The sequence below is a fragment of the Enoplosus armatus genome, chromosome 1 (assembly GCF_043641665.1).
Source record: "Enoplosus armatus isolate fEnoArm2 chromosome 1, fEnoArm2.hap1, whole genome shotgun sequence".
In the NCBI taxonomy this organism is placed as follows: Eukaryota; Metazoa; Chordata; class Actinopteri; order Centrarchiformes; family Enoplosidae; genus Enoplosus; species Enoplosus armatus.
In genome coordinates this window covers 12,837,816-12,848,923 of record NC_092180.1, presented here as the reverse complement: position 1 = coordinate 12,848,923, position 11,108 = coordinate 12,837,816, and the positions used below count along the sequence as shown (strand labels likewise).

Below are 11,108 nucleotides of genomic sequence, written 5' to 3'. Positions count from 1 at the left end.
AGCTGAATTTTCAAAAATCTCTGGGGGACCATACCCTAGCGGATCTGTGTTTTTCTTTGCTGGCACATCCTTCTCACCTTTTTCACCCCTAACCAGTTTGCATGCCTGAGTTGCACAACGAGGGAATATCCTCTGTGTGTTTGCCTGACACAGATCTCTAACCTTCTCTCAAATGAGCAGGCGTTTCCATACTTTAGAAATGCTATAACCCAGTTTGTTTCACAACAGAATATAGGAAGCGTCAGATCAGTAGAGTACTCACTGATAAGATACTCTACGATCTATTAAGACTTACTCTCAACTCTGCCAGAACAGCAACGTAAGCTTGAATTCAAATTTGGGGGCAGGGCGTGAAATATATGAATTTATGCATATAATTTTGTGTTTTTTAATGCTGAACTATGTGTAATTGTTTTTTGTTCTCCTTTTAGACATCTATGACCATGAAGTTGCTTCTAGCAGGAATTGTTCTGATTTTAATTGTGGAAACCAATGCTGACTCTAAGTGGTACATGTTTCCTGTTGAAGCTGGTCAAGGTTAGAAACATGGCATTTTTAACATCTCCATGTTTTTTTCTGAATTCTCTCATTTATTTTACTAAACCCTGTCTTTTGTCTTTCGGATCAGGAGCTTATGATATGGCAAGATCATACTTTGATATGAGGAAGGCCAAATGTACAGGCGCAGACAAATACTTCCATGCTAGAGGAAACTACGATGCTGCCCAGAGGGGAGCAGGGGGCCATTGGGCATCTAAGTTTATCAGGTGAGGAGCAAAGAATAGAAAAGCATTATTATATTGTTTTATAGTTTTTTTTTCTCCACAAGAAATAATTCTTGGTAGTAAAGCTACAGATGGATCTAAGAGCCATTTGGATTGTTTTTTTCTTATCTCTCCCAAAGGCCCTTTTGTTTTGCCATTGTTAAATTGTGGAGTAACTCAGGGATCATTTTTACCTTTATTATTTTCGATTTATATACTACCACTAGCTTACATAATTCAAAGGTATTATATCTGTTGTTATTTCAATGCAGATGAAAACCAGATCTATGTATCATTTGATAACAATAACATCACCTGATTTAGCAATCTGCAGACCTACCTACCAATGAGGCTCCATCTCAAAACCTCTTAAGTGAATAGTGATCATTATATGTCCAGACTTTTCCCACAGCCTAATTTTGTCACACATTAGTTCACTATCCTCTAACACTGTCTTTGGAATAATGTGAAATCAGTGGTGCAGTCCTGCTTCCTGCAGCGAATTACAGATGCAATGCTAATTTACAATAACAACTTCGGTGGTTTAGAATACTGCAGACTTGCTTTTACTGAAATTGTGTTATATTATATATATAATTCTTAGGCCTTTTGCAGCATAAGTAGGTTTTGAAAAGTACTTGTTTGTCATCTGCTCGTGCTGATATTCATTGTCTATTTTCCCATTTCAGTGATACCAGAGAGTGGTTGGATATGAAAAGAGGTGGTAGTCCCGAGGACTCTGCTGCTGATCAGATAGCCAACAATTGGGGGCGAGAGGGAGGAGATCCCAATGTTTTCAGGCCAGAGGGACTTCCTGATGAATACTAGTATAAAAGCCACCAACTTATAATAAAACTAATGAAATAAATGTCTAGTGTTGGAGTTATTAACAACACAGCCACAGTATAATAGTATAGTACTTAATAATAACTTAACTGATTAAATACATTTTTATTTGAATCCCCTGGGGTGCAATAAGAGATGTTTATTATAATTATAATAGTAGTAAAGTCCAATATCACTTACTTTAATTCCGGTATAATAAGTCTAATGACTCCAATATCAGTTCTTCACATTATTCCAACTCCCAGTCACAAATATTACTGAACCCAACCGAGTTACTGAATCTTTGCTCATATTAGATCTACAAGGCCTAATTTAAAAGTTTGTTCTCACTTTCATAAGGCAGGGGCACTACGGCGGGCATAATAACTGCATGATTATTACTTCCGCTTTCCATAATGGAAAAAGGCTAAGCCTGGCCGGGCCTACTGCAAAATAAATCGATTTGACAGTTTCATACTGATATGGAAAGCAGTATGCTGTATGTACTGCATACTGCATACTACATTTGTTGGTAGTATGTAGTAGGCGGTTTCGAATACAGCGTATGTTGTCAGATGGTGGACTGTGTAATAAAATCTTCTGCTTTACTTCTTTTAGTAATTCTGACATAACATATATGTTGCTCTATATATTTTAGCATATTTGAGTAGTTTTAAATGTTGAAGTCATTTTTCCCTCGAGCCAATAAAGATCTTCTTTAAAATAAAATATGCAAAATGAGCAAAGTTCACTTTAAAATACATTTTTGTGGACTTTGTGCAGACGTCAAAGGACTAAATTACAGTCTGGCTTCTCCTATTTGGTGAAAAGTCAATACTCTGACAAAACTGAGATAAGGCTCCAGAGAAATTTGAACTTTTCTGTGCAGTGGTCAATGAGCAGTTTTCCACACAGCAACTTATCCTTTATGTGAGAGAAGTTTGTTTTTTTATACTGATTCGGTCAACACAGTAAAGTAAACCTACAGGCTCTGATAGCATGCATTTGTTTAGATTCCAACAGGCAGTAACAGAGCTATTAGGAAGGGTTTATCATAAACCAAGTAACAAAATCAATCTAATAAAATGTAATCAATAAACATAGTAAAATGTGGATAAAAACTGATTTCCCATTTATTCTTAAAAGACAGGACATGGTGTATTTGTCAGGATGGACATAAATACCCACGAGGTTGCTGCTAGCAGGACAGCTGATTCCAGTTATCAATATTCATTGGTGCTGCTTTACTGTCACTCAAGGTCAGAAGCGTCACCTTTTCTTGGTCTCTATAATTACAATTACTCAATGTGAAATATTATGTAAGATATTCAATATACTGTCTTCATCACATTTTATAAATAATCATTAAACAAATCACCCATCACTTTCTGATCAGGAGCTCATGATATTTTGTAGGAAAAATCCATCAATAACAATAGATTGTTTGCATTAAGCCTTCTTAAGAGCTCCTGAAAATACAAGTTCAGTAACATGAAGACAAACAGTCACATTTGTACCATAACAAAATTCATTTGGTACTGATGAATTCACATACCATGAATGAAATGTTGATGGTTGAAGACATTGTGTCTGATTCTGTTCTGTGTAAGAAGAAGAAAACATACATACACATGTACTTTTTCATCATGTAGCTCTTTCTCTCAAATGATTTTTAATTAAGTGGTTTTGCATAAATATCTTTCTTGTTCATTTCTAAGGGTGTTACTGCTGATTGATTTTTCTTTTTATATATATGTTATTATTCTCCTTTTGGCTGCAGCTGCACCGGCACTTATTTCCAGGACCTGTGCTATTCAGGTCCATCGGCACTAGCTTACTACTGCCATCTATTGCTTTGGAGGTACAACACAGCCCGACTTGTCAGCACACGTCAAACAGAAACTAAAACTAAAGCTTGTTGTTGTCCCTGCCCTTGTTGATATGTGCAATTAGGGAACTTGGAAATATCCTCAGTGTGTTTTTATGACATTTCAGATCTCTAACCGTTCCTCAAATATACTGGAATTTCCATCATTTAGAAATCCTACAAACCAGCTTGTTACAGAATATAAGAAGAATCAGATCAGCCACACGGATAAGATACTCTACAATCTATTAAGACTTATTGTCACAAGATTTTGCACTGAACTACCAAAATGTTATCTAATTTTAATAACATGTTATCTTTTTTTGTTGTCTATCTCATTGTTCCCCCAAACTATTATTTTGTATTACACTTTTTTATAAGATCTGAAACAGCCCTGAGATTTCTATGGGCTTAAGTTTTCCACCATCACATAAGATTACAGAAGAGTGACACAATAACAAACCTCGGTGGCTCGGGACGTTCTGCAGCGTATCAGATATTAAAATGAAGGGATAAAATGATTGTAGAGGACTGAAGGACATGCTGTATGTACATTATATCTAGGATGCACTACTTTACTCACACACAATTTAGCTGCTCAAGAAACCTCAACTATTAAAGCGCTTGTGTGTGATGTTTTCATATACTGTAAATGTCCAAATATGTTTGATGTATACGTATGTATATACTGTGTAAAGTACCTCAGTCATGTTTCCATAGGAGCAATAAAAGTCCTCATTAAAATAAAATGTGCAGAATGAGCAAAGTTAATTTTAAATTACATTTTTGTTCACAAAAAAAGTACACAAGCACTTTTTTCATGATGTAGGTCTTTCTCTAAAATGGTGTTTAATTTAGTTGTTTTGCACAAATTACTGTTAGTTTCTAAGGTGTTACTGCTGATTGCTGTTATTCTCCTCCTTTTGGCTGCAGCTGCACCAGCACTTCTTTCAAGGACCTGTGATATTCAGGTCCATCAGCACTAGCTTACTACTGCTATCTATTGCTTTGGAAGTGCAGAACAGCACTAATTGTCAGTACTTGTAATTGTCAGTATTATCATAGTAGATAATATAAAAATAACTATCTTAGCACATGAATTTATAAGGGTAAAGGTCACTATCACTATACTTATTATTACTATAAAGTTATAGTGAACAATAGAAACAGACTTTTCATTACATGCAGCAAAAAATCTCTTCTACCTTTTTGTTTACATAACGCTTGTTGTCCCTGCCTTTGTTGATACGTGGAGTTGCACAACTAGGGAGTATTCTCAGTGTGTTTGCCCAACACAGATCTCTAACCGTCCCTCAAATGGGCTGGCATATCCATCATTTAGAAATCCTTCAACTCAGCTTGTTTCAGAACAGAATATTAGAAGAGTCAGATCAGTAGAGTCCTCCTGATAAGACTTACTCTAAACTCTGCAGGAACAGCAAAGCAAGTTGGAATTTTAATTTGGTGATATGACCTGAAAATATGAATTTATGTATATAATTTTGTGTTTTTCAATGGTGAACTATGTGTAATTGTTTTTTTGTTCTCCTTTTAGACATCTATAACCATGAAGTTGCTTCTAGCAGGAATTGTTCTGATTCTAATAGTGGAAACCAATGCTGAAGTTGAGTGGTGGCTTGAAACTGCTCAAGGTGAGAAACATGAACTTTTTAACGTCTCCACAAGAACAATGTGTGTCACTGTATGTCACATATCCATGATTATGTCTTTTAAATTACATGTTTTGTTTTTTTCTGAATTTTCGCATTCATTTTACTTAACGCTGTGTGTTGTCTTTCTGATCAGGAGCTTTTGATATGGCGAAATCATACTTTAATATGAGGGAGGCCAACTACAAATACTCAAATAGAGAACCAAAGCCTCATGCAGGAGGAAACTATGATGATGTCTTGGCGGGAGCAGGGGGCTATTGGGCATCTAAGATTATCAGGTGAGGAGCAAAGAATTGAAAAGCATTATCCACATATATATTGTTGGCTGTTGCATATTAGTTCTTTTTTTCTCCACAAGAAACAATTCTTGTTAGTAAAGCTGCAGATGGATCTAAGAGCCATTTGGATTGTTTTTTTCTTATCTCTCCCAAAGGCCCTTTTGTTTTGCCTTTGGTAAATTGTGGAGTACCTTACTCCACAATGTACAAAGTACATTTATTTATTAATTTTACATTTTATGCCCCTCTAATTTCTGATCTGGGCCTTTTACAGAACTTGTACTTGTTTTTCATCTGCTCGGACTGATATTCATTGTCTATTTTCCCATTTCAGAGATTTCAGAGAGTGGGTGGATGTAAAAATGGGCGGTGATGGCGGGGACTCTGCTGCTGATTAGAGGGCAAATGATTAGGGGCGGGAGGGAGGAGAACATTTTCAGGCCAGCGGGACTTCCTGCCAAAAATTTGTATCAAAGCCATCAACTTGTAATAAAACTAATGAAATAAATGTCTAGTGTTGGAGTCATTGACAACACAGCTATAGCATAGTAGTATAGTAGTTCAAAATAACTTAACCGATTAAATAAATGTTCTTATTTGCCCACATCAGAAACAGTTTCTGATCCTACTGTGTAATAAAATCGGCTGCTATGCTTCTTTTAGTCAATTTAACCTTTTTAACCTGCAATCAAAAAGCTATCATATTGAAAAGAATATTCCTCCTCTATTTATTTGAGCATACTTGAATTGTTTACTGTTTTAAATGTTAAAGTCATTTTCGCCGAGGGCCAATACATGTCTGTGTAACATATGCAAAATTAGCAAAGTTCACTTTAAAATACATTTTTGTGGACTTTGTGCGGTCATCAAAGGACTAAATTACAGTCTGGCTTCTCCTATTTGATGAAAGGTCAATACTCTGACAAAACTGAGATAAGGCTCCAGAGAAATTTGAACTTTTCTGTGCAGTGGTCAATGAGCAGTTTTCCACACAGCAACTGATCCTTCATGTAAGAGAAGCTTGTTTTTTTATACTGATTCGGTCAACACAGTAAAGTAAACATACAGGCTCTGATAGCATGCAGTGTTCTGCTCTTTACTTCAATAAACCTATTTATCTATTGTGTAACAGGTTTGTTTTGATTCCAACAGGCAGTAACAGAGCTATTAGGAAGGGTTTATCATAAACCAAGTAACAAAATCAATCTAATAAAATGTAATCAATAAACATAGAATGTGGATAAAAACTGATTTCCCATTTACTCTTAAAAGACAGGACATGGTGTATTTGTCAGGATGGACATAAATACCCACGAGGTTGCTGCTAGCAGGACAGCTGATTCCAGTTATCAATATTCATTGGTGCTGCTTTACTGTCACTCAAGGTCAGAAGCGTCACCTTTTCTTGGTCTCTATAATTACAATTACTCAATGTGAAATATTATGTAAGATATTCAATATACTGTCTTCATCACATTTTATAAATAATCATTTAACAAATCACCCATCACTTTCTGATCAGGAGCTCATGATATTTTGTAGGAAAAATCCATCAATAACAATAGATTGTTTGCATTAAGCCTTCTTAAGAGCTCCTGAAAATACAAGTTCAGTAACATGAAGACAAACAGTCACATTTGTACCATAACAAAATTCATTTGGTACTGATGAATTCACATACCATGAATGAAATGTTGATGGTTGAAGACATTGTGTCTGATTCTGTTCTGTGTAAGAAGAAGAAAACATACATACACATGTACTTTTTCATCATGTAGCTCTTTCTCTCAAATGATTTTTAATTAAGTGGTTTTGCATAAATATCTTTCTTGTTCATTTCTAAGGGTGTTACTGCTGATTGATTTTTCTTTTTATATATATGTTATTATTCTCCTTTTGGCTGCAGCTGCACCGGCACTTATTTCCAGGACCTGTGCTATTCAGGTCCATCGGCACTAGCTTACTACTGCCATATATTGCTTTGGAGGTACAACACAGCCCGACTTGTCAGCACACGTCAAACAGAAACTAAAACTAAAGCTTGTTGTTGTCCCTGCCCTTGTTGATATGTGCAATTAGGGAACTTGGAAATATCCTCAGTGTGTTTTTATGACATTTCAGATCTCTAACCGTTCCTCAAATATACTGGAATTTCCATCATTTAGAAATCCTACAAACCAGCTTGTTACAGAATATAAGAAGAATCAGATCAGCAGAGTCCACACGGATAAGATACTCTACGATCTATTAAGACTTATTGTCACAAGATTTTGAACTGAATTACCAAAATTTTATCTAATTTAACATGTCATCTTTTTTTGTTGTCTATCTCATTGTTCCCCCAAACTATTATTTTGTATTACACTTTTTATAAGATCTGAAACAGCCCTGAGATTTCTATGGGCTTAAGTTTTCCACCATCACATAAGATTAAAGAAGAGTGACACAATAACAAACCTCGGTGGCTCGGGACGTTCTGCAGCGTATCAGATATTAAAATGAAGGGATAAAATGATTGTAGAGGACTGAAGGACATGCTGTATGTACATTATATCTAGGATGCACTACTTTACTCACACACAATTTAACTGCTCAAGAAACCTCAACTATTAAAGCGCTTGTGTGTGATGTTTTCATATACTGCAAATGTCCAAATATGTTTGATGTATATGTATGTATATACTGTGTAAAGTGTCTAAGTCATTTTTCCATAAGAGCAATAAAGGTCCTCATTAAAATAAAATATGCAGAATGAGCAAAGTTGATTCTAAATTAAATTTTTGTAAATTTTGTTCACATATGCATGCACAAGTTCTTTTCTCATGATGTAGGTCTTTCTCTCAAATAGTGTTTAATTTAGTGGTTTTGCACAAATTACTTTCTTGTTAGTCTCTAAGGTGTTACTGCTGACTGCTGTTATTCAGGTCCATCAGCACTAGTTTACTACTGCTATCTATTGCTTTGGAGGTGCAGAACAACACAAATTGCAAATCAAAAAGAAACTAAAACTAAAGCTTGTTGCTCCTGCCTTTGTTGATAGGTGCAATTACACAACTAGGGAAAATCCTCTAACCGTCCCTCAAATGGACTGGAATTTCCCATCATTTAGGAATCCTTGTCAAGACTTGTTATGGCTTGTTTCAGAACAGAATATAAGAAGAGCCAGATCAGAGTCCTCACTCATAAGATGGCCTTTTAACATCTCCACAAGAACAATGTGTAACTGAATGTATATAGATATATATATCCAGGATTACATGTTTTACATGACGATGGCATGTTTTTTTTCTGAATTTTCTCATTCATTTTACTAAACCCTGTCTGTTGTTTTTCTGACCAGGAGCTTTTGATATGTGGCAAGCATACAGTGATATGAAGGACGCCAATTGGAAAAACTCTGACAAATACTTTCATGCCAGAGGAAACTATGATGCTGCCCAGAGAGGACCAGGGGGCCAGTGGATAGCTGAGGTTATCAGGTGAGGAGCAAAGCATTATCCACTTTTATATTGTTGGCAGTTGCATTTTAGACTTTTTTCCCCACAAGAAATAATTCTTGTTAGTAAAGCTGCAGATGGATTTAAGATCCATTTGGATTGGTTCGGATCATTTTATTACAATGACATCCCCTGATTTAACAGTCTGCACACCTACCTTAATGAGGCTCCATCTCAAAACCTCCTTAGTAAAATGTTGATCAATTTGGTGACCATTAGAAATCCAGACTCTTCCTACAGCCTAATACTCACATATTAGTTCACGATCTTCTAACACTGTCTTTGGAATAATGTGAAATCAGTGGTGCAGTCCTGCTTCCTGCAGCTTATTACAGATGCAATAACAACTATTGCAATGATCTGTATTCCTGCCTAAGCCAATATAATTATTATTATTATATTCTTCATTTATTAAGAATTTATTATCAATTTTATATATTATGCCCCTCTAATCTAAAGTGTTTCTGATCTTCGGCCTTTTGCAGCATTTTGTAAGTAGGTTTTGAAAAGTACATGTTTTGTCGTCTGCTCGTGCTGATCCATTGTCTATTTTCCCATTTCAGTGATACCAGAGAGTGGTTGGATATAAAAAGAGGTGGTAGTCCCGCGGACTCTGCTGCTGATCAGATAGCCAACAATTGGGGGCGGGAGGGAGGAGATCCCAACGTTTTCAGGCCAGAGGGACTTCCTGACGAATTCTAGTATAAAAGCCACCATTCCCTGAATTTAACACATTAGGTTAAATCCCCAGGGGTGCAATAAGAGCAGTAAGTATACGTTCATTAATAATTGCAGTAATTAATCCAATATCGGATTAATTACAATATAATAAGTCTGATATGTTATGTCTTTAACAAACATAATTCAGCAGTGACAACAAGATTTGACACTGGACAGTGATAAAGCATCATTCACTATTTTTTTTTTTTTTTAGCAAACCTAGATGAACATGTTTAGATGAACATAATGATCTCACTATATTGTCAGATGGTGGAATGTGTATCACTAATAAAATCTTTCTTTTTTGTAATTTTAACCTTTCTGCAACTTGGGATCTTAAGTTGGTTTTTCTTTGACGTGAGAACCAGTTCTCTGTTGGTGAAATAATGTTGCCTTACAAAGGGATAAATCTGGTTCTCTGTGGCATTTGTGGATTTAATGTGTCAGATTTCATCCCTGTGTATCTGTGATTGTGCTCTCGGTGTGTTCATTGAGCTGTAATGTTAATACATGGCCACTCAGTGGCAGTGCTGGCCTCCACCTGACATCTGAGGCTGAAGCGCTTTAAAATGAATCTTCCTTGTTATGTGACTTAACGTATACATTTAGTTCAATTTATATGCCAATAAAAGCATTTTAGCAAACATTTTTCATCTCAGCATGGATAACACAATAAAGCCCAGGCTGATCCATTGTGATTGATACAGTTTGTAACAGAGATAATAAATGCAATTACAATTAACCTCCAAAATGAAACAAAACAGTGACATGTCTTTTCAGAAACAGGGTCGCGGGTACTCTGGATAATACACACACCTCAGTTTTCTTTGGAACTTTCTACAGAAGAAGTAAACCTTATTTGTGGTAAGACACATTGCTGTCTCACATTGCATTTAAAAAGGTAACACAAATTAAATTCCATTCACCTCTATTGTATAGGGGTGAACAGAGAAATGTGAGCTGGATATCTCAAAGACTGCTGCATAGATAACACTAGAGGAAATGAAATGTATGTTTTATATACATCATAAAATATATGGGCTTTAAAGCTAGAACAAAAAATATCCCACCTTTGAACCTGTTTTACAAGTTAGACCTCTTTTTTTCAGGCCAAGATAGTAGCAGGAGATAGCATATCAGTGTTCAAAGTATCTTTTTTTTTTTGTTCTTAGTTTATCGTATTGTTTTCTATAGTTTTGTATTTTCTTATATATGGTAATAAAGTATTAATATTTCTGTTGTACCATAGCTAATTAGTTTGGAGAATAGTCACTTCCCGGCAGCCATTTTGGTTTGGTGTAACTCAAGTAGCAAATTCACTATAATCAAAAAAGTATTATTGTGCAGCAGTGGGATATTTTCTCCTTCATATGTTGTGTGTTTTGGGGAATCTAAAAATGTCTTTAACAAAGTAGTGAGTGTTATTAAATTGCAGGATTCTTCATAGTTTGGCTTGGAGTTGGCTTATTATATCTTGGATACAT

General features: G+C 35.6%; 1 protein-coding gene across 3 annotated transcripts; it reads left to right on the top strand.

The window, feature by feature from the left end:
* Positions 1 to 437: 437 nt before the first annotated feature.
* On the top strand, positions 438 to 9,663 carry saa (serum amyloid A). Of its 3 annotated transcripts, none has more exons than XM_070902596.1 (3): positions 438 to 537; positions 629 to 767; positions 1,454 to 1,592. In XM_070902596.1, the coding sequence occupies exons 1-3, from the start codon at positions 438 to 440 to the stop codon at positions 1,590 to 1,592; spliced, it is 378 nt and encodes a 125-aa protein (XP_070758697.1). The 3 variants fall into 3 exon arrangements, with proteins under 3 accessions (XP_070758697.1, XP_070758687.1, XP_070758706.1); XM_070902586.1 differs by lacking the exons at positions 438 to 537; positions 629 to 767; positions 1,454 to 1,592 and adding exons at positions 5,024 to 5,108; positions 8,748 to 8,886; positions 9,468 to 9,663; XM_070902605.1 differs by lacking the exons at positions 438 to 537; positions 629 to 767; positions 1,454 to 1,592 and adding exons at positions 8,600 to 8,636; positions 8,748 to 8,886; positions 9,468 to 9,663.
* Positions 9,664 to 11,108: the final 1,445 nt, after the last annotated feature.

What these genes read in the sequence shown, in the direction of transcription:
- saa (XM_070902596.1), top strand. Translation starts at nt 438, where the DNA reads ATGACCATGAAGTTGCTTCTAGCAGGAATTGTTCTGATTTTAATTGTG. An exon ending in TCCTGTTGAAGCTGGTCAAG is followed by an intron (nt 538 to 628) that starts GTTAGAAACATG and finishes CTTTCGGATCAG; the next exon opens with GAGCTTATGATATGGCAAGA. An exon ending in TGGGCATCTAAGTTTATCAG is followed by an intron (nt 768 to 1,453) that starts GTGAGGAGCAAA and finishes TTCCCATTTCAG; the next exon opens with TGATACCAGAGAGTGGTTGG.